This window comes from Apodemus sylvaticus, chromosome 5, assembly GCF_947179515.1.
Source record: "Apodemus sylvaticus chromosome 5, mApoSyl1.1, whole genome shotgun sequence".
NCBI classification, from domain to species: domain Eukaryota; kingdom Metazoa; phylum Chordata; class Mammalia; order Rodentia; family Muridae; genus Apodemus; species Apodemus sylvaticus.
The window spans coordinates 46,377,637-46,401,746 of NC_067476.1; the positions used below are offsets into that span (position 1 = coordinate 46,377,637).

The 24,110-nt window shown below is 40.7% G+C and overlaps 1 protein-coding gene across 3 annotated transcripts in view; it reads right to left on the bottom strand.

Moving 5' to 3' along the window:
* The window catches only part of Ttc21b (tetratricopeptide repeat domain 21B), a 71,905-nt gene extending 48,185 nt beyond the window's left edge, over nt 1-23,720 (bottom strand). For 2 of the 3 annotated variants that reach the window (XM_052182605.1, XM_052182604.1), the window contains exons 1-11: nt 23,590-23,720; nt 19,106-19,235; nt 18,899-19,009; nt 15,656-15,822; nt 13,698-13,820; nt 10,869-11,026; nt 7,635-7,719; nt 5,984-6,082; nt 4,473-4,665; nt 3,499-3,596; nt 2,930-3,130 (exon numbers count right to left, since the gene is read on the bottom strand). In XM_052182605.1, the coding sequence (XP_052038565.1) occupies nt 2,930-3,130; nt 3,499-3,596; nt 4,473-4,665; nt 5,984-6,082; nt 7,635-7,719; nt 10,869-11,026; nt 13,698-13,820; nt 15,656-15,822; nt 18,899-19,009; nt 19,106-19,235; nt 23,590-23,610 (1,386 nt within the window). In that variant the 5' untranslated portion in view covers nt 23,611-23,720. The remainder of the gene's footprint in view (nt 1-2,929; nt 3,131-3,498; nt 3,597-4,472; nt 4,666-5,983; nt 6,083-7,634; nt 7,720-10,868; nt 11,027-13,697; nt 13,821-15,655; nt 15,823-18,898; nt 19,010-19,105; nt 19,236-23,589) is intronic. The other variant, XM_052182606.1, reaches the window with a different exon arrangement.
* Between the last annotated feature and the right edge of the window lie 390 nt (nt 23,721-24,110).

The following is a 24,110-nucleotide window of genomic DNA, read 5'->3' on the forward strand; positions in this document are numbered from 1 at the left end:
CACTCTGCAGCCCTGGCTGGCCTCAAACTCACAATCCTTTTGCCTAAACTACTAAAGAGCTAGAGATAAGGTATGGGTAGCATCACCCAAATACAGCCAGCCATCATTTTTTTTTTTTGAGACAGGGTTTTTTTGTATAGTCCTGGCTGTCCTGGAACTCACTCTATAGACTAGGCAAGCCTCGAACTCAATCCGCCTGCCTCTGCTTCCCAAGTGCTGGGATTAAAGGCGTGCACCACCACCACCACCACCACCACCACCACCACCACCACAACCAGGCGCCACCCATCATTTTATCAGGGTTTCCTTGTATACACAAAGATAAAAACAGAAGTCTAGACACAATCTTTGAGATTATGCTTGTTAGATTAAAAAATTTAAAAATAACCCCAACTATATGTGAAAGAGGCCAATGAACAAGGACTAGAGCTGAGGCCAGAGCTACATTTCTCGAATGTTCCTTTAAAAAAAAGCATTATGAAACTAAGTTATAACATGAGGATAAAAATTGCATTATGGGAAAATAGGATATGTAGTTAGAGACATAGCTACCAAGTAATGTTTTGTGAACTACCTATGCTTTGGTTCAGTCTTGGCACAGTCAACAAAGCAATCCTTTGAAAGTCTGTAGGACTAAAACCTGTCCTTGCTGCCCAACTCTTAGCCCACTCCACCCATGCTCTGTGTTCCTATGAGCATCTGCACCAACGGATCCCCTAGCATCCAGCCAGCTGCTTCCACAGGTCCCTTCAATTCTTTTTCTCACGGTGAGGCCTACTCTGATGCCCTCATATACATATTTACTTCCTCTACCCTGCTCCATTATTTCCTTATAGCAAACACCAGTATTCATTCAAGTCTTATTATGGGGTCTGCTCCATCCTTTTAGATATATCTCTTGGAGCAAATGTTGTAACTTGTTCCCCAAGCATGTTCTGCCAGCGTGACACAGTGTGCCGGATGTGCTACAAAACATCTGCAGAAAGAAGCCTAGATGCTGAGTGAATATTGAAATATGCACTCGAGCTACCAAGCAACTTGCATGACTTGGGAGACTGAGCTTAATCAGGCTGAACTAATCAAGTATTATTCTGGGAGAGCATAGTTTTTAAAGGTTATAAAGGCCTGGGAAATGATATGATATTACACAATATGCAGAGCTCCTTCAGGGAAGATAATTTTTCTTATTTTCATTGTTAATATAGCATCTAATGCTGTAAATCGGGGGGTGTGGTGTGGTGGAGGGATGCTAATAATTTTGGTCTTAGCAATGAGAACTTGTAGTAGGAAATGGTTAAAATATATACCACCCCACCAGGCCTCTGCTCCAAGTCCTGGTGGGTCCCACTCTCCTGCCCAGTGCCCACTACTTCCAAGTATCTGGTAAAGCATGACTCTTAAACTTGAGTAGCTAACCAAATATATTTAAGTATATGTAACTCCCAATTACATAATGCCAAATTACAATGATAAAGTTTTATGCCAATATTTCTAACCTCTCACATCCGATGCCATCTGGGTCTGCGCCTGCGCCTCCTCCTCTTCTTCCTCCTCCTCCTCGTTCTCCTCCTCCTCCTCCTCCGCTCCCTCCTGCAGCTCCCTCCTACAGCTCCCAGGCTCCCTCTCTCTCTGCCCCGCCTTCTCTTAGCTCCTCCTCTTTTCTTCCCTCCAATCACTGGCCTCTCACTGACTCAATGTGAATGGATAGGAAATATCTTGCATCAAGAACTGAATAGCCCTAATTGAAAAACCTGTGTAGAAACATGAGCCATGTACAAGGAAGTTAGATTATGTGTGCTTACTGCCAGTACCAACAGGATGCTGCCTACTGAACACAGGTCACTTTGCAAAGGATTTCCAGGTAGTGCCACACAGGTATCTAGTGCTACTACTCAAAAAACGCTACTGCTTGCAAAAGACCATTATTATCTCCAACCTAGATCACACAGCTGACAGCTGACAGCTGACAATAAGGTCCCATAGAAAATAAAGATCAAGAGCTAAAAGAATATGATAACTTAAGAGTATAAAATAAACAAAAAAAGATAAATGGCAAGAAATAAATGTGGAAATTATTCCATAAACAATCTTGAAGTCAAAGGCATGAGTGGAAGATCATAGTATGTTAACTCATAACTCAGCATATATATATATATATATATATATATATATATATACACATATAAAAGGTAATGGCTCAGCGATTAAGAGTTCATTGACTGCTCTTCCAGGAGTCCTGAGTTCAATTCCCAGCAACCACATGGTGGCTTACAGCCATCTATAATGGGATCTGATGCCCTCTTCTGGTATATTGGATTACAGCTACAGTGTATACCCATATAAATAAAATGAATACTTAAAAAAAAGGTAATGGATTTCTATGTATGCATACAGAAAAAGCACATGGAACTCATACCAGAAGTAAGTAATCCAAATCTAAACATCTACTTTATGAAGGAGAAATGATTCTTCTTTGGACTAAATAGCTAGATGTTCTCTGTGTCATTCCAAGGAGTAGGAAGAGTCAGAGGTCCACTTCTAACATAAAGGAGTGTTTGAGTTCATTTGGGAAATGCTTTCATTAGTTTTACAAAAGAGCTCCAGTTTTGAGTTTGCCCAAGGTGAAATGACACTTGATGTGATCAATCAGATTCAATTACGTAGCAAGTATGAGAATTAACCTTGAATATTTCTAAACTAAGTTTTAGGATTTAAAAATTTAAAAATTTGAAAAGTTTTACTGACCAATACTATGATTATTTAAAAGTAGTAATCCTTTCTATAATGACTGCTTTAAAATGGTTTCAATTAACATAATTATGAATGTTAATTCCAGATGCAGACACAGTTGTACCTGTTCAAGAACTTCTTAGCACTGTTTATGGGACACATGGATGCAATCTTGGGGCTAAGAGGCAGAATTCCCTACCTGAATTGGACAGAGATTCAGATACTCGGTAACAACTTCTAGTAAGAAGTCAGGGTTGAGCTTCTCAAAATACTGAATGCCGAGAGGGAGGTCTTCCAAGTGTGAAAAGTGAGTGTTCACAACATCATTCAACAAATTTATAACTTCGTCTTGCCGATTATTTTTTTTTGTAGCAAGAACTGCATGCAAATACATTAATTCCTGAAAAGTAAGTAGAGTTCATAAGTTATTCCATTTGGCTCTAAAGCGATTTATTTGTTTACATTTCAAATGGATATCAAGTATTATGTATAAGAAAGTATTGAAATGTTTGATATAAAATCATTCAGACCTAAGTGTTAGCAGAATGGAATTTTAGAATCATTGAGAAAAGTATTTAAAGTCAAGGTGCACAGAGGTAACAAACACATGAAATTGTTTGGTATGTAAGTACATGTAGGTATATGTAAATTGTACATGTAAAGTAGGTGCTCATGCACTATGAAGAGCTAGGGATGAACGAACAGTCACTTAAAGTTTCATGGTTTATGAATAGCAGCTGCGATGTGCAGTATGATAAAATGCCGTACCGCAGATTTTCCCATTGACTGCTGGAATTCACTGAAGAACTCCAACTGCTGGTCTGCGTCTTGCAACTGCCCCTCTATTAACTGACATCGGATAAGTCCTGAAATCAAACAGACACAATCAGGACCTATTCCAATGGACTAAACTAAGTTAATGGCTAGAAAAAAAAACTGAAATAAAACACAGCAGGGGGAGGGGTGGGGAAGAAAATAGGTAGCTAGGAACTATGCACAATCTATAACTTGATAGAAGCAACCAGATAAAATCCTTTCTTTCAAGATAGTATTTGAGAAGTAAATTGATATTTTTAAAGAAATATGACTTTTCCAATTAGTAGAGTTTAATTTTTTAAAAGTAAAATCTATATTCTCTGCTCCCATGGAGGAGGCCCCGCCTACCAGTGACCCTGCCTACCGGTGACCCTGCCTACCCAGAATGATGAAAGAACCCAGAAATAAACCAGATGTCCCTCAACCGAGGAATAGATACAAAAAAATGTGGTATATATACACAATGGAGTACTATTCAGCTATTAGAAACAATAAATTCATGAAATTTTTAGACAAATGGATGGAGCTGGAGAACATCATACTAACTCAAAAGATCTCTCATGGTATGCACTCACTAATAAGCAGATATTAGCCTAGAAACTTGGAATACCCAAGACATAATCCATACATCAAATGATGCCCAAGAAGAACGGAGGAATGGCCCCTAGTTCTGGAAAGGCTCAGTGCAGCAGTATAGGGGAATACCAGAACAGGGAAGAGGGAAGGGGTGGATGGGGGAACAGGGAGAGGGAAGAGGGCTTATGGGACTTTTGGGGAGTGGGGAGACAGGAAAGGGGAAATCATTTGAAATGTAAATAAAAAATATATCGAATAAAAAAAAAGTAAAATCTATAGTCTCTGCTTCGGTGGGCAGGCCCTGGAGAGCTCCCGTGGATGAGGCCCCGCCTACTGGTGACCCCGCCTACCGGTGACAGCAGAGATGTTGCTTTCATTCAGTGTCATGGCGGTCCTGTACCATTTCCAGGCCTCCTTAACTTTGCCTTGGAGAATCATTTGGTAGCCGAGCTCTGTAGCAATTTCTGCTTGCTGGGGAGTTAAACTAAATGCTTTTTCTAGGAAACTTTGAACTTTTTGGAGAATGAGTTGATTACGTCCACACTGTGGAAAAGAAAACAAAACCAATTTAGACAGTTAGTCCAGTCTTAGAATATCAGACCGATTTTTCTCTGCTCTTCCATATACAGCTTAGAATGCACAGAATGGAAGCAAGGGGAATAAAGATCATTTAAGAAGGGAAAGGCTTTCTATCATCTGGATATTACATTAAGAAAGAGCATATGACACACCCTCTACAAGTTGTCTATTTTAATAAGTACTATTTTATGACATCGCCATCTTGACACATAGTTCTGTTGTACCAAAAAAAAACCCATAATTTTTTTCAAATTAGATAGGAAAATCCTTATTTTAAGCTTTCTAAATAAGTGTACATAATTAAGTAAAAGTCCCCTTTCCCATTAAAGACAACCTATACCAATAAGGAAAGTATTTTAAAAATATGTGTCATATGTTTTATGGAAACAAAAAAAAAACACTTCACCTAAAATTTGTTGCTGCCAATGCTGTTAAATAACTATTGAACATACTAACTTTTACGAGCAATATATTCTTCTGAATATTTTAATAAGCAAACAATTCTATAATCATTCTAAAAAAATAATGAACTTGTGTCTCGTAGTAACACAAATAAAGAAAAAATAACTTAATTCATACTTTTAGATTTTTCTTCCTCTTAAATTTCATATATCTTGCATATTTTAAGATAATGGTTACAGTTTAGCAATTAAATATCCTTAGTAGTTTTCTTTCAAGTTAGTTTGATAATTGGCTTTGCTATTCTGTTGTATTTTTTCTTTCAACTCAGTCATCTTGCCTATACAGAAGCATGCCTTTATTATAACAACAATAGTAGCAACAAACCCAAGACACTAGTCTTTTTCTCCACTGAAATACTCTGTTATCCATTTTAACTGATTTTCCCAAAGTTTTATAATAGAAGCACAGAACATCACCAAACCTAACCGGATTCTGGCTTCCTCAGCATCCCTGAAGGCTGGAAGGGAAGCTATTTTCTCCTGAGTGTCCTTTGGTGGGAACTGATAAGACGCTTAACTCCTATCTGTTTCACGGCAAGCCATATATGTTCCTCAGCACTCCACCCACTAACTGGGAACTCTTTTTTTTTTTAGATTAACTTATTTGTTTTATGTATGAGTACTCGATCTGCATGTACACCTGCATGCCAAAAGAAGGCAGCAGATCACACTATAGATGGTTATGAGCCACCCTGTGGTTGCTGGGGATTGAACTCAGGACCTCTGGAAGAGCAGACAGTGCTCTTAACTGCTAAGCCATCTCTTCAGCCCCAACTGAAGCTAACTCTTAATGACAGAGCCTGGCTAGTAGACAGTCTTACGGTTCTGCTGAAGGCTAGTGTAATCTTATAAAAAAGTTGAGCATTCTGTGGTTCCATGACATCCAATGCATTTCCTAAATTTTCCAGCTTGGTAGCAGCCTAAAACAAAATAAACAGTAAAAAAATTTTAATACATGAATATATACTCTAATATACCTGACTGATATATTTTTAAAGAATTACTTATTTTTATTTCATGTGCATATGTGAGTGCCTGGATGTACGTATACAAACCATGTATATGCTTGATGCCCGTGGAAGCCAGAAGAGGATGCTACATCCCCTGGAACTGGAGTTGCGGATGGTTGTGAGCTGCCATGGGGATGCTGGGAAGTGTATCCAGTCTTCTTCAAGAGCAACAAGTACTCATCACCACTGAGCCATCTCTCTAGCCCCCATTACTCATATTTTAAGAGATTTTTGTTTTCACAAATATCTTCCATCTAGTGTGTGTGTGAGGGCACTGTGAAGTATATGCATGAGCAAATATTTGTGTGCACATGGTTTTTGTGGGTACATGTCTGTGTATAGTCAGAAGTTACTTTTGAGACAGGATCTCTCACTAAATCTGGAGCCTATTAGTTCTGCAGGACTAGCAGGTAAGTGAGCTCTAGGTATCTTCCCGTGTCTCCTTCCCGTGCTAGGGATATAAGCATGTGCCATCAGGCCAAACATTTTATAGGTGCTAGAGATCAAATTCAAATCTCTGTGATTGTACAGAACCTACATACTGATCATTTTCTTAGATCACCCAATAGAACCTAAAGCTTCTTTGCTTTTTTAAAGCTCCAGTAATTACACATAATTATTTCTTGCTAATACCCATCACTGACTAGAAACTTTTGGATGGGTAAAGATAGCCATATTTTTGTTATTCAACATTGTTATTCAACAAAAGAACATACTGAACTCTCTATAATAATGAAGTCATGCCACAAAGGCTGTTTGAGTCCAGCTTTGAAATGGGTTCTACAATAGAAAAATATTGAAAGTAATTAGCATAAATAATTTTTATTGTTGTTTCTGGTTTGTTTCTTTTGGGGCTGAGAATCAGCTCCCACTAAGCTGTAGTTCCAACCTTAAGTAATAAACAAAAGTTCATAGAAGATTTGATCCACTAAGATTCTTCTAGTGTCTACTAAAGTATTTGCTAGGTACTGCTATATTAGCCGAGTTAAACATGAAGATCTCTTGTATAACACCATTAGCTATAGATGAGATTTTGCACTCCTCTGCCAGTGTCTAGTATGTGTGTGCAGTAGCATTGAAACAGGTGTAAAATGTTATAAGGATTTCATTCTAAGCTCTTCTAACTCATACAAACTCAACTAAGGTGCAAACATATTGTTAATCTTACCTTGCATATGTATATTCTTATCTAGATCACAGTGTTATGTACCAGCACCTTATATGAAAAACATATGCTCTTATTAATAATCTAAAAACATTCCCTACATACTTTTGCTTTACTAGATGGTACAAGAAGCTAGAGTCATTGTAATGCTGTATTTCTAGCAACCAGTTAAAAGCTATAATAAACATTCTGAGACAGAACTTCAAGCTTCGAATGACGATGCTCTCATGCATTTATAGTAGTGTGTGGTGAAATTCATCTTGACATATGCGACTTATGCCACACAAAACAATTTACCTTCTCGATGTCCCCTTCTCTACACAGATAATATAAGGCCAGCATTCTCAGTGCCTCCACATTGTGACTGTCTTGAAGGAGCAGCCTGCAGGAAAACAAGTCAGTCAATAATAAAATAACCTTTCATTGTTGTTCAAGGGCTTAAAAGTTTGGTGGCTTGACTCTTCTACTTCTCCAGAAAACCACAACAATGATACTTTAGTTAAAAAGTTATCTGCAATTTAATTTTTAATGTTTTAAGATATGAATAGAGGATGTGCCTGTTTCATTTAACACTGTAGAATTGCCACTTGAAGTATTAGTTAAGTATATACAACAATGTATTAAAATTTGGGTTTAGAAGCTGTAGACATGGCTCAGTGGTTAAGAGCACTGCTGCTCCTGTAGAGGACCTGGGTTCAGTTCCAGGTTCCCAGCAGTCTTAGGGGACCTGACACTTTCACCTGGTCTCAAAGGGAAACACGTGCAAAAGGTACACTTACATACAAGTAGGCAAAGCATTCATATACATACAAGAAAATAAGTAAATATGCAAAAATTTAAGACGTTGAATTTACCTCACAGTTTTCATTAAAACAATTCTAAGAATGCCAAAATGAGTGAAATATTTACATTTGTATTAATTTATACAGAAATTAATACAAATTCCAAAACTCCTATGTGATAAAATACAAATTGGAAAATTTGAAAACATTTACTAATCACCAGGAAAAAATAGGCACAAGTCTAGCAAGATATAGTCTATGCTGTAAGAATTCTTATGAAATTTTATTAAGTGACATAATAAAAGTAATTGTTCAGAAGGGGTTATGTATACAGCATCCTCTCATGTATATAGGAAAAAATAAATGTTGGATTCAGTGTCTCTCCCTTCTGAATATGTCTTCTGCCATGCCATTGTGCAGTTCTTCTCTGAAGAAGCTGGAGTGTGCTATACAGCACCGTGACTACAGACTGGGCTATTTTCTTTGCCAAAGGGATCATGGCAACCATAGTTTTCTTTTCTCTGCCACTGGTGAATGAGCCAATTCAAGCCAGATTAGATTATATATAGTCAGGTTTATTGGGACGCTCCTCCCTGGCAGGTTCATAAGCTCCAAGGACCTACCTAGGCCAGAGAAGTCACCATGGGGACAGAGAAGGGGGGAGGGGGAAGAGAAGGAGAGAAAAAGCATGTGTAGAGGGAGAAGGGAAGGAGAATAAGAGGGAGAGTAAGGGAGAAGGGGAGAGGAAGGGGAAGAGTGAAGGGGAGAGGTAAGAGGAAGAAGAGGAGGAAGAGGAAGAGGAGGAGGAAGAGGAGGAAGAGGAGGAGAAGAAGAAGAAAAAAGAGTATAAACTGTCTGGATTAAATAAGGAAAAGCCTGTGGGGGAAGGACAGCCCAGCCTCTGGGCTGGAAAGTTCAGGGTTGGGGACAGAGTATGTCAGGTAGAGACTGAGGGATGCTGGGAACCTGAAGGCAGGTCTGCTTTGATACGTAAAATATGCACCTGGTTCCCAGGTCCCAGGGTCCTCATCCAAACAGGCAGGCCAGACAAAGACCTCAGCCTGTACTGCACAGGCAGTCTGTGTTTCTGTCTCAGCTCTTGTGTCTTTGCTATTTCCAAGAGGAATATTTCATCTGTGAAGTTACTGCTGGTTACTGGGGTCTGAAACCTGAAGCAGAGTCCCAGCAAATCAAAACCTGCCTGAGATCTGCCAGTTTAGATTACTGATAAGCAAATGAGAAGCCACTGCAGACTGTTTTATTCTTTGCGATGTGTAGTAAGTAGTTTGTTTCACTCCAACTGTTGTCTGATAAGATACTGCTCAGTTAGAGTTAAGAAAGGTTCCCCCAAATAATCTATAGGCAGTGTTGGATAAAACTTTTAACAGATTTGTACCTTAAGTTTGTTCAGCTGCAAAGTGGGAATACTACTAATGTCTCCCTCTAGGGTAGAAGCCACCCTCCCATAGCCAGGCCCTCTGAGCGCTTGGGAACAGGCCATCCATACCTTACTGCCATTCGAGATGTTCAGACCAAACAGCCTGGGGTCATCTTCCCACGGTCTCTGCCTTCCAGCTAAAACATCCAAGTCCAGTCACTTGTCCAGTGAAGCACCCTAAGGGTGACTTCAGGGTGCCCGCCCTGGCTCCCTCAACAGCATTCCTCTTTTGCATTATGGCAGTGACATGAAAATAGTCCCCCGATTTTGCCTTCACTCCCTTCCCAAGCAGAGTTCTCAAAAGAGCAACGACTCTATTAAATATAATTCAGACCACGGTGTTCCTGTATTCACAACACTCACAACTTTGTGTGTCAGAGGAAATGTCAAACCCTCCCACTGGTCCACGAGATCCTTCGTGGCTCAGCACCTGCTCCTTCGCATTGCCTTCTCACAGGCTCTGTCCTTCTCTTAATTCCTCTTTGTCCCTCAAAGAGATGAAAGTTTCTATGGCCCCAGGCTCTCTGCACAGGCTCCACTTGTGTAAGACTTCTCTTCGGTGTCTGCATGGCTTGCACCCATGCTTTCTCCAAGTTTTCCCTCAAAGGCCATTCTTCAAAGAGGCCTTCTGTGACCACCTCATAACTTCCCACCCCCAACAAACCACACTTCACTTTTCTTCCTCCCCGGAACCTATGTTTAACATACTGCGTAAGTTAATTGTGCTGCTTAGCATATGGTTCCTTCTCATTTCAGCATTAGCTTGCTAATGCTGGAGACACTTATTAATTTGAGGGGTATCTATTTCAATAATATAATCAGATATTGGTGCAAATCAACAAATTCAGGGCATTTTACATGTGTATGTTATTATTGCATGTGTGTAGCTGTGTGTCTGTTAGCCATGTACAAGTGCACATTCATGTGGATGCCCAAAGTTGGCATCCTATGACTTCCAATTACTCTTTACACTGAGGCAGTATCTTTTCCTTTGGGAACTCCCTGTCTCTGCTCCCACAGATGAGGATTATAACTAGGGCAGCTTTCATGAGAAGTTCAGAACCGTCAGGCATGACAGCAAGCACTGTAACCACTAAGTCACCTCTCCAGCCCCAATTCTGTTTTTAAAAGCAATACAGTTTTTAAATACTTTTTCAGTTCTATGCTGTTTGAAATAAAATCACTCTTATTATTTGAAAAATTAAATTTGATGCTGTGCAAATCTTGTAATGGACTGAACAAAATCTGATTTTCTTTTTTCTCATGTATAACTAGATAACAAAAAGGATGTGATATCATTTTATGCAGAACCTTTGTGCTGTCTCTACCGTCTGATCCCAATCCTGCAAAGCCAGTTGTAATTTCATTTTCTTCTCAAAAGCAGGAAGGAAGCTCGGAAAGTTTACAATGATCTGGCTCACGGTCTCCAGAGCACCGGAATAATTCTGTCGCATCTCAAGACATAGAACCTAATGGGAGGAGAAAAATGATATGAACCCATGGCTTTGTACATCAGGCCCTCTCATGCCAGCCTATGCTACAGAGTAAGTTCCAGATCAGCCTGGGCTATGGCAAAACACTGCTGTTCAACATTTTATGATTTTTTTTTTCCAACAAGGAGCACATCATTTTATGTAGGAAAAAATAAGTTCTTATCAAAATCCCACCTAAAAATATCACAAAAATTAGCATATATACATCAGCAAATTTACTCTAAAAAAGACTCTTACTGTACTGATTAACCTGTTAACAGGATAAAACTTAAAATATTGTGCAGAAGGATTAGGAAGCTGAGACAGGAAGATGGCCACCATTTAACGTCATTCTGTCTTCTACATGGCTAACCTGGGATATGGTTCAGAATAAGACCCTGTCTCAAAAATCAAACAAGATACAAGAAAAAACAAAGTACAAGAAAAAAAAAGTTGTTTGTTGGTTATTTAGAAATACAAAGAATATTGCTTCTTAGAATGGAAAAATCACCTTTAATGAATAGAGTATCTCTAGGAGATTTTTAAATAGCATATAAAATTAAAACACTTTTATAAATGCCACACTATAATTGGAAATGCTACTTTCAGGTTAAAAGTAAGTTCTACCAACTGCCAAGAGCTCACTTCAGTTCTAGGAATTATGTTAAGGAAGTGATTGAAAGAAAGACATCACAAAGAGGCACATCCATGGTGTTTACTGGCCAGCTGTTGGTGTAGAAAGGAAAATAAAAATTAACCCTCAGTGTCCATAAAGGAGTCATTACCTAAGAGTCCACTCATTCAGCAGGAGATTAGGTGGTCCTAAGAAGGACCGCATGAATTGTGCAACTTCTATACACTGGCACAAAGAATACCTGTCACAGATGACAGTTAGGTAGCGATAGTTATTGTCTTTCCCAAATGTTATCATGTTTTCTGGAAATATTTTTACAGTGTCTGTGTATTGTAAGCATTGTTTCTTCCAGGAGAAAATAAGTTGTAAGTGCAATCAGTATACTGAAAATTCCATGGTGAGGTCTGCAAGATGACTCAGTCCAGCAAGGCTCTGCCACCTTTTAATTTTGTCTTCTAGAAGTCTCAGGCAGTGGTGAGTCTCCTGACATGGGTGCTGGGAACAGAACCAAGACCTTCTGCAGGAGTTCTTAAACACTGGCTCATCTTTCCAGCTCCCAAAATGGCAATGGAAAGTTTTATTTATGGTGGTGTTTGAGTGCAGGTATGCAGGGGCCACAGCACATATGTGTAAGTCAGAGGACAAATGTGAAGAGTTAATTCTCTGTCCGTCTGTCTGGTTGAGGCATGGTCTCTCTTATTGTCTCTCCCCATTGTGCACAGCAGGGTAGTTAGCCTACAAGCTTCTGAGTAATTCTCCTGCCCCCTTCCCTCATCTTACCAGAGAGTTCTAGGATGATAGATCTCAGCCATTGCATCAAACTTTGTGTGTGTGTGTGTGTGTGTGTGTGTGTGTGTGTGTGTGGTTTTAAGGCACATATGTCACATCCTTATGTTTTCACAGTGAACATTTTTCTGAACTAATCCATCTCAGGAGTCCCAATCCTTTATTGCTCCTTCATTCATTCATTGTGTGTATGTGCCTGCATGTGAGCACAGGGGCACACGGATGGGGGCGAGGGAACGGCTCTCAGGAGGTTTCTGGGTTCTCTCCTCCCACTGTGTGCATTGTGGAGATTGACTTCAGTTGTCCGGCTCCGTTGCAGGGTCTTTCACCCTCTGAGCCACCTCACTCAGCCCACTGATATATTTTGAAAGGAGTTCAGAAGACATGAGTGGAGACAGATGCAAGGGTATAACTTAAATAACACAACTCAACAGAGAGTTCTCAAGATTGTCTATTGTTTATTCTCAAAATGCAAGTCAGATACTACAACTTACCTGTTCAAGCTCTGCACCAGCTACCTCTCGAATGCAAGGCCAGAGCCGCAGGCAGATGCCTGTGTCTTAGGTCCACCTCTCCCCGTGACCTCTGACCTCAGCTCCACACTCCCCTTCTTTCCTCTGACCTTTAATTTCTCACAGTCTTCTCGGACATGGATCACTGGCTATGCCTTTAACATGCCTTGAGGTATCTGCATCTATCACCCCTTATTGTTAATGTCTCCCCACCATGCTATCAGGGCTGTACCCTCATCAACCATAAGTCTCTGTTCAAAAGTCAACCATACTGACTGCCTCATCTCCAACTGCAAGTTCTTGCCCTACTCCAGGCTCCCCTCCGCCTTTACTTCTTACTGGATATAGGGCCTACGGTCTAGTTACACACTAGGTCATCAACTTACGCATTTCCTCACTGTTCATCTCTCTAACCAAGAGAAGGCCGACGACATGAGGTGCTCGCCTTTTCGCTGACCTGCCTCTTCTCCGGTGATCCCTCACACATAACAGATGCAAGAGAAACCCTGCAGGAATAAACTCAAGGACCAATCGCCACTGACATAACACTGATCCAGAAATCAGGCCCTTCAGTAGAGAAGTCACTTCTCTAGCTGTGTCCTACACAGATGCAAATCCCTCTGACAGCTGACACCAGGACCACAAATACTGTCTTTTGTGACCTACTTAATTTTATTACAGTTCAGGAATTCTTTAAGTTTTGAAACATAATTTCTTCACTTGGACTCCAACTCACCTTACCCAGCAAAGCAAAAATATCATTTCCATCTTGTAATCCCTCCTCAAAATACCGTAGGGCTTTTTTAGCATAAGGTTCCTTCCCTCTTGTAATATCAAGCCACGCTTTCAAAATTGGTCCCTGGAAAAGAAAGATCCTACTAGAGTCAACATAAACAGCAAGAAGTTTGTCAGCGACTATACTCCTGCTGTCTGTCTCTAAGCCTTTGATAGTAAATGATTGTCACAATAACAGCAGCATTCTCATAGCTTCCACGTGACTCAGTCTGTGAGTGTGAGATGCCTCTTTAAATCCAGCCCCAATGTGCTAGGGTAGGAACAGAGGTGACCCCCTTATTGCACACAGGATAAAGACCATGATTAGTGCACAGTTATCTTCATAAGCTCTGCAATAGTCTAGTGAGGTAGATAAATTCCTGAGAAACGAAAAACTGAAATCATGAATGTTTCCAATAGATTGGAAGGTTTGTAGAATTTCAAAGACGATTATTTTGTTTTTAATGTCACATAAGAAATGGAATATGGTCTAAGAGAAGAGTAAATAAATGAAAAAAGAAAAAAAAGGAATGGGATATGTTTTAGCAATGATCTTTAAGATTCTTACTTAACAGCATTTAATAAAGATTATTACTTACAGGCATTTAATAAAGGTTATTCTTGCCTCCCTGAATATTCACCTGAAAATGTGGGCCAGACTCTTAACCAGCTCCTCTTCAACTAAGGAGACCACTTTACAATCTGAATGGGGTTTAAAAGGTATTTCTGTGAAGTATTTGACAACATATAGTTTTAGCTGGTAATCCTTCTAAATTTTAGAATATAAAGCCCTCATTCCTTTTCTTGAATCTCACCTGCTATTCTGTTTTGCCATCACTTGAAACACAGCATGTGTCAAGACAAACATGTCACCTCTCTCTATAGCCAGTGTCTTCACTCAACACTTTCTTCTCGATGCCGGGTCCCTGAGGCTCTCCTTGAGCTGATGCCTCATTATCTACCTCTCTATGTAGATCAGCAGACAATCCTGGTGGGCTCTTAACAGTTTTGATTTGTACTCCTCTAGTCTTTCAATATCTTCTGTCAGAATACACTATTTTCTTCAAACTTTAGTTTCTGTCTGAATCAGTTCAGCCTATAAACTATTAAAATAAACTTGATCTGTGTTATAATAAAGTAACTTCCATTATATAAAGCCTTTAAGGAATTCTCAATGTCTATCAAATCATCTGCTGATATTCTTACTTGGTAATCATATCCTTCTATCTCTCCATGGTTTCCTTTTGCCATGTCGCTTACAGTTTATGATCAGTTACCTCATGTCTCCTCAAAAGCAGGCTCTCAAGGTAAGCAGAAAGCATGTCTCTTCACCTCTCACTATCATTTCCAACCAGTAACTACACCTCCTTTCCAGGTTTCCTGGTGAAACTGAAAGCTCTGTGGGGGCAGGGATTGGAGGGTTTGTTGTTGGTTTTAGATGAAACGCTATTTCCTTTCTAAACATTTTCCCTCAATCACGTAACCTTACAGATGTAGCCTTTCTCAAAGTAATGGCTGGGGCAGAATAGGCAAGCAATAAATGTCTCCCCGAGCACTTGAATCACATCTCCTCACAGCCCGTCAAGTTCTTCTCAGAATGTATGACAGGCACATGCTCCATGCTGATTTACCAAGAAAATAAGGCCTGCTTTCTCTTTGTGCTCCAAGTACAAATGGTACAGGTGCAGTGTAACAAGAGGGAAGGGAGAGAGGAGGAAGGAAGGGACTAGAACGGAAAGAACGAGCAGGACACTGTATCTAGTCCACACCTGCTAGTGTGGCAACAAGAAACCTTAGCCCTGTCAGGTATTTATGGTATTTCATATATTGTGAAGACATTTGTAAGTTAAACAAAGGATACTACAACATAATAACACAAGTTTCCTTTAACATTAGTTTTAAAATAATAAAGCCGGTCACCTCGTTGCTATCATGTGGCATTTTTGACATTCTGTCAATATATTCTCTCGCCTTATCATGGCGACCGATGTGCCATAAAAAGAGGCCTGCGTGGTACAAGGCTTTGCGTCCGGCTTCCTTCCGTTGTTCCTTCATTTTGGTATCTAATTCCAGGATAGCTTCTCTATCTGAGAGAGAAAAATAATATTAAATCTAAAATAAAATTAAATCCCAGATTGTGTTTATGATAGATCAGATGACTAACCAAGGGCAGAGTTATGAGAAACAAAACACATGCTGAACATGCCGTCTACATACTGATACTATTGGTACTTCATTTAAACACGAGCAAAACGAACCTTAATAATGTCTTATTTAACCATGTAAGTCCAAACTAGAAATAAAAAATTAATGAGTTTGCTGGTTTTAAAAACTAACCCTTTTAAATAGGGTTATTCAGTTTCCTTCAGAGAGCAAACAAATAAACATATACATGTCAATAAACAGAGATCCATACACTCAACTTGTTCCTTATATAAACTGTTTAATAACTGGATCAGGTATCATATTAGAATTTAAAGAGTAATTTAAAAACTGGGCTGGTTAAGGTGGCTCAGTGTGCAAAAGTGTTTCCAGCATAAGCCTGGCATCAGGAATTTGATCATCAAACCCATGTCAAAGGGGAGATGCTGTGGCATGCATGTGTAACCTTACCAGACCCATGTAAGGCTACATGTTGTGGCACGTATGTACAACCTTACCAGCCCCGTGGAAGGCTAGATATGGCAGACAAGGGTAACCTCAGCACTCCTGCAGGGAGATGGGGGACTGACTTTGTTGCTTTGTTGCATATCAAGTTAACATTAAGTAGTCATTTGGGAAACCCAATTAACAAAATGATCCTACAAGACTAGCCTGTGGGCTATTTACTTGATTCATCATTGATATAGGAGGGACAAGCTAACTGTGTTTGGTGCCAGCTCTGGGTTGGTGGTCCCATGTATGCTAATAAAGCAGGCAGAGCAAACCATGAGGAGAAAGCACTCTTCCCACTCCTCTACCCTGCCACCATGGTCTCTGGATCTGTTCCTGTCTCTAGGTTCCTGCCATGATTTTCCTGGATAATGGACTACAAAGTATAAGGTACAATAAACCCTTTTTCTCCCAAAGTGCTTTGAGAAATGGTGTTTTGTCACTGCAGTGAAAACCCTAACAATAACAGAAATTGCTACCAGGTCCTGAGGTACTGCTGTGACAGACATGATCATGCTGTTTTGGAGAGTACTGTGCAAGGCCTATAGAACTTTGGGAAAGCCAGAATGCTCAGAGCTCAGTGGGCTGATCTTGGGAATGTGGAAGCTAACGATGAGAGCCGGGCAGCTGATGGAAACCTCACTGTGAACTCAGAGGGAAGTCAGAGAGTCCCGCAAAGACTCTACCTGGCTAGTTTTCATGTCAACTTGACCCTAGCTAGAGTCATTTTGGAAGAAGAAAGCTTAACTGAGAAAAGGCCCTCATCAAATCGCCTGTAGAAAAGTCTGTGGGATATTTTCTCGGTCAATGATCAGTATGGGATTGAATGGGGCCCAGCCCGCTGTGTGTGGTGGTGCCTGAAGCAGGAGCTTGTGAATGGTGGAAGAGAAGGCTGACAGATCCACGGGGAACGAGGCAAAGCCGCTTTCCTTCACGGTCTCTGCACCAATTCCTGCCCTGAGTTTGTTCCCTGACTTCCTTGGATGATGGACTACAACTGAAAGATGAAATAAACCATTTTCTCTTCAAGTTGCTTTTGGTCATGGTGTTTCCTCACAGTTACAGAAAACTAAGACATGGACAAACAAAAATCACTTGAAAACTTTTGGGTCAGATAACCTGGAGTTCCTATTGTAGCATAAACGTAACAAACTGCCTCAAATGGTAGAGGAGAGAATAGTTGTGCATGCCACGGTATGTCGAAGGCCCTCCATCTCTGCCCCAGTGCCCATCACCTCACAGACAAATAGTAATGAAGTTTATAAATTTAAATTTAAGTTTAAACTGAAGTTGAATTTAAGCAAATAAAAAATAAAGAAAAAATTGAGGCATACAATCAGATTATCCACCTTTCAGATTCAAAAGGCACACTTAGTCATGTAGAGAAGCTGGGCAGGTTATATCATTCCCAAGAAAGACAATTATATTACTTTTGTTAATGAAATGTATATTAAAAAAAACCTGTAATAGTCTAACAAATGCCAGGAACAGTACCAGGACTAGCTCTCAAACTATCCAACTTTGCAATCCAATTCTGAAGCACGTATGTGTGAATCACTCACTACAACTCTTTAGTATCTTTTAAACATATTTAGCACAGCCCTGACAGAAGGTACATAACTGTTTATTTGTCAAACAGTGCTTTATTTATTTTCATCTGTGTATGTGTGCTTGACATGAAAAAGACATGTGATAATTTTTTAAAGATAAAACATGCTTCTAATATTTAAAAACTTACTCTATGACATATAGCTTATTTAATTATTTAAAATACTTTCAGTGTTATTAATTGTTACTGGACATACACACATATATTTTTAGGTTACTCATAGCTTGGATTCTCTTGTCTCAGTCATAGCTTACATTACTTGCTAACACAATGCAACTCAACTTTAAAGACCATTCCTTCCACAATATAGCCACGTGTCTCAACTACTGCTTAGAATAACATTCCATTCACAAGACATCCATGAAACCCAACCACTACACAGAATAACACCATATGTCCCAACAACTACATACTGAAAATCATAATAAATTCCATCATAAAGCCATATGTCCCAACTACTACATAATGAAAATCATACTGTTACTTCCATAACACAGACAAATGCCTTAACTACCACACAATGAAAATTTACTGAACATTTTTCAGGAGCTGTGTCCTATAGGAACTGTCAAGGCCTTCTAGAAGCTTACTACTTTGTCTAAGGAAAGAAACTGCATATTGCTACATATTTGCACAAAATCTTTGTACGTCACTGTCCTTTTAGTGCTTTGTGAAGCAATTGCTAACATATTCACACAGTCAACTTTGTTAACTTAGAGCATTGTTATGCACCATTAAAATATCTGCCATAGGACATATGAAAACAGCAAAAAACAGATTTATACTCTGCAGGACGATAAAACATAACGTAAACAGCACCGTGGATAGAAAACTTAAAATCCTTAAGTCAGAATGCGCAGACTACGGAGCATCTGTGTCAACACTCTACTGAGATGCTGTACCTGGGTTGGGGCTCATTTTGTGGACATACATCAGTGCCATCAGAGAGCACAGGGACACGTCTTGTTTATTTTTAATGGCCTCAAACTCCCGAAGGGCTTCTTGAGCTTTACCTGGAAATCAAGATTGGGGTTTGTGAAAAAAAAAGTATTCTTAGCTCAAAGCTAGGATTCAGAGACTATGGGAGATACCTGCTGATGAGCACATACCCTCCATGAGTGTGCCGTAGGCGTGGTAAAATCGGAAGACTGGATCGCTGCTATACTTCTTCATCCCTTCACTGGCCACAAGGAGCACATGGTGATAATATCTCTCTTGACAATAGTAATTAATCAGTGTCTACGAGGAAATAACGGCTAATGGTTAACAGGCAGGTTAATACTCAGAAGTAGACATCAATCTTGGATGAACCAGAACTTAATACGCTTCCTTCTCTGCTCGTTAAAATGCCATTAACAACGGACACTCAATAGTAAGGATGACACTGAAGGACCATGGAATTATTGACAAGTCAGTGCTTTTCTTTTTCAGTATAGTTTCTTTTTCCCCCTTTAATTAGTTTTTTTTTTTCAACAATATTGGAATCAGACTACACTTATATTTTGGCTACAAGTTTTTGAAGATTTTAGTGAAAAGAAAAAAGAAAACAAAAAAAATGTGGACCAAGAAAATGAAGAGGCTAGGGTTAGCTAGTTGTTCTTGGTGTTGGCTATTTTTTATTTGGTTTGGGTTTTGTCAATTTGACACAGACTAGTCATCTGGGAAGAGGGAACCTTAGTTGGCAAAATCCTTATATTAGATTAGCCTGAAGGCAAGTCTGTGGGGCATTTTCTTTACTAATAATTGATGTGGGAGGGCCCAACCCACTCTGGGGACCCCTGAGCAGGTAGTCATGAAAAATATACATGTGTGTGTGTGTGTGTATGTGTGTATATGTATATGTATATGTATATGTATATGTATATGTATATGTATATGTATATGTATATATATATATATAAAACATGTATGTATGTGTATACATATATCTATCACTCTTCTGTCTATCTATATCTATCTATCTATGTCTCTCTCTCTCTCTCTCTCTCTCTCTCTCTATCTCTGAGTTACCCATGAAAAACAAATCAGTAAGCAGAGTTCCTCCACTGTGGAATGCTGAATGAGAATAACTACCTTAGGCCCACATATTTGAATGCTTGATCTCTAGTCAATGAAACTGTTTTGGAAGGATCAGAAGGTTTGGCCTTGTTAGAGGAGGTGTGTCTCTGGAGGCGCCTTGCCTCTGTCTCTCTGCCCCTATCTTTCACTTTCTCACTATCTCTGTCCCTTCCTCCTTTCCTACTGCTTGTGGATTAAGATGTAAGCTCTCAGCTACTCTCATGCTCATGGCCATGATGGTCTTGAACTATAACGCTCTGAAAAATGTAAGGAAGCCCCCAACATTTCTATAAGTTGCCTTGGTCATGGTGTCTTTTCCCAGCAGTAAAAATGTAACTAAGATTGCTTCAGTTCCTATCTCCAGAATGATTCCTTGATTTCTTGCCATAATAAAATTCAATGACCAAAAGCAACTTAGGAAGGATAAGGCTCATTTCATCTTCTAGTGCCATAGAGGAGTACAGTTTACTGGCTTTACTCAACCTGTTTTTTTATATCACAGAGAACCACCAGCCCGGGACGGACCATCTACAGTGAGAAGGGCCCTTCCCACATCAGTCAAGAGGCATTTTTTTCAACTTAAGTCTCTTATTCTCAGATGACCCTGGGTGTATCAAGTTGTCATAGCCAGGACACAAGCTGTGACAAACTGGGTCTACTTTTCTTGAAAATGCATCTAAGGTTTAGCTGCTGACCTACTCAAAGAGGCAAGCCACACTCTCACCATCACTGTAACTATTGGGCTCCCTTACTTCATAAACAGAGGTGAGGAATCCTGTGCCCTTGTCTGCCTGCATCAGGACCACATGAGTAAGAAACATAGGTGTGTACAGCTCTTTTACTGTGGATTCTGCAGGGCTACGCCTCGCCTTTTCTAGTTCACAGCCATGCAATATTCTCTAGACTGCTCCCTCCTTGTGGTTTCCGCTTCACACTTCTTCTCCACCTCATTTCTGGAGAGAGTGACCCACATTCCATATCCCAGACAATCACATCATACCGCAGCAAAGTGCAGTCTGTTTACTTCCCCAGCTTCGTCATGCTCCAGTATCAAAATAAACATTATTTACTTATTTAGGCCACAGTACTATCCCCCTTGACTTCTGTGCTGCATGAAACATCATTCAGAGACTAAGGCTCTGAAAGGCCGTGGTCATGGAGAGCACATGGATTTAAAGGTGCAAAGACAAGGCCTCAAGTCTTCATCTGCATGACCCCTTTGCTCATACAGACGCTATAGTTAGTAAAGCAATCCTGGAGTACTTGACAATGCTGTGAAGATCCTGGTCTAAAAACCTAGGAGTAGTTGGCCAAACTCTGCTGCCTGGCCAACACCTCTCTCCTCAGTTCCATGTTCATACTTTGCCACCTTCTGCCTAAACCACCAAACCAACCATGGTCCTCCCTTCTCATGTGCCCATCCCTGCCAATCAAAACAGTCTTTAAGTGCATCCCTTCCTCTGGATTCCATACTACTCCCTGTACCTATTGGTACTCTTGTGGTTCAAGTTAGACCATTTAGTCCAACAAACTTCTCTTTCATTTCTGAGGTAGGATCTCATAATGTAGCTCAGGCTGGCTCAAACTTGCTTTCCTCCTGCCTCTTTTGCTAGAGTGTTGGGAGCAGTCTTGTATCCCCATGCTCAGCAGTCTAGCAAACATTTTCGGATTGTCTGTTTTCTAGTACTAGGTACTAGATACTGAGGTACTAGATACTGAGTACTAGGGGGTAAGATACTGAGAAGAGAGTATAATCTATACTGTATTATACTGTACTATACTATGAATCTATAAATAGGAAGCTGAGAAATGTTAGTAAGTGTGGTTACTGCCATGGAAAAATCTTGAGCTTTCAGGTGAATTGTAATCTGAACACTAGCTGGGACACAATGTTGTAATGGGGGAGGGGGTAATACTTTGCTTTTGAGAATACAGAATTCTGTATTCAGCTTGGAATTGTGGGTGACCACAGAACCCACGTCTGCAGAGGATGTTAGAGCTGATTCTTCAATTATAAACCCATAACTCTGCTTCTTTCCACATATAACACTGTACTTACTTCACTTTGATTATTATTGAGAAAAGCCCAGAAGTGCATAAGGCAGAAGAAGAGCAACATGGAGATGTGGTACCTGGGATGGGTGTGGTGATGGGTGGGGCTAAAGGTCAGCCCTTACTTTACAATAAGTAGGAAACCAGAGTGATAGGTCTATTGGTAGGGCAGGTCCAAGATGTGTCTGTTTTCCTTCCACTTGGTTTTGTATGGGCAGTGACGTAAGAATAGTTGGAGAAGAGGGGCCAGGGAAAACCCTTCATAGACAAACTTTAGAGCTCATGAAGATTTATTGGCATATGGGGATGCTTATTCATTTAAGTGCATCCGCAGCTGCTTCCCAACTACACTGCAGGACAGAGATGCTAAAGTAGGTACCATCTGGCATTCTGTAGAGGGTGTTTGCCACTCCTTGTCTGAGAACCTTGTTCTGCATAGAATATTGGACTGATCACGCTGGAGAGGGAAGAAGGCACGGTCAACACTCTCATTCTAAGGACATGTCTTGCTCCTGTGCTAAGTGATGAGAAGTTCGATAATGATTTTATCATTAAAGTGGTTTTATTGCAGAACTCATTTGGATAAAATGAGGGATTTTAAAAAAATGTAAAAGAGCTGGAGGAAAAACTTGAAAGGGTAATGTAGAAATTCATTAAACAAACAAACAAACAAACAAACAAAAAAAGCCAAACCTTTCAGTCTTCCCTAACTGTCAGTACTCATTTTCCTCTGAATAGAATCAGCAGTTCGCATGGCATTCCTGTGTTTAACAGCTTGTGTGGTCAGCCCTCATAAATCAAGTGAAAGTTGCAAGACTAGGCACCGTTACTGAAGTATCGTAAGTACATAGAAAATAGTGCAAAACACACAGAAGGCAGTCAACTAATGCTTGTTAAATGCACTAAGAATTTTTCCAGTGTTGGATTTTGAATGAGTAAATCCCATGTCCAGGAGTCTGTTCAGCTAGCTCCAACTTCTAGGAGTCATCCAGGAAAAAGCGCTCCACAAATATCAAACAAGTCCCAAAGTGGATAGGGGTGGGGTGGGGGGACATCATCTGAAAAGGAAAGTTCTTGCACTTCTAAACCTTGTCCTTGTTTTTCACCGTTTCTGAAATAATTGCTGAGTGCATCTATCTGAAGACCATTTCATAAACTAAATATTCCTCCCTTTAAAGCCTTTTGTTAACCGCTGCTCCTTTACAGGTGAGTAGTGCAGGGTAGAGGACATAGATGGCTAAGTCCCCCAAAATCACACCTGGAGAATAAGCAAGCTTCCCCAGGAGAAGTCCAAAGCCAACACAAGCCGGAGGCTGGGGGCTGGCCGTTAACGGCAAGGCTAGAGATGCGCTCCGGCCTCGGGATCATCCCGGGGGTCGCAGCATCTCGGCCAAGGCCGCAGGCCCTCACCATCGGCTACCCGTGCCACCCCGTACCTCGCAGTGCCCACTCGCCCTGCCCATGCCCCGCGCCGCCCGCTCACCTTCAGCCCCTGGGAGTCCATGGCCGCCGGCTACCCGGAGGGTGCCCACCACTGCCCGCCGCAGGGTTAGGGGTCCAGACCCACTTCCCGGGCCCTCAAACCCTAAGGGACGCGGCGGGCGGCACGAGGGGCGTGGCCCTATCTCCATTGGCTGCCGGCGTAAGGGGGCGGAGCCTAGTTGTAGGCCTTGGAGGGGGTGGGTGGGGCCCGGAGCCGGCGAGGAGGGAACCCCGAGGGAGGACCGCGAGGGCGACTGAGGCTGGAATCGTCTGGGCACTGAGTGCAGCCGAGTTGTGGGGCCACAGGAGGGAGGTCCAGCCTGGAAATGGTGCTAGGAGGAGGTGTGGGTGGAGCAAGAGATAATAGATTAAAGAATAAAGATGATGAAGCAGGAAAAAGGAGGAAGAACAATGCCGCTTTTCATCCCTGCAAACAAAGACAGACTCCATTTTCTCAGCATTTTTTTTGTGGAAGCCGATTTGCGCAATGCGGCTTAGTGGCCGGCTTGACTAGGGAAAATG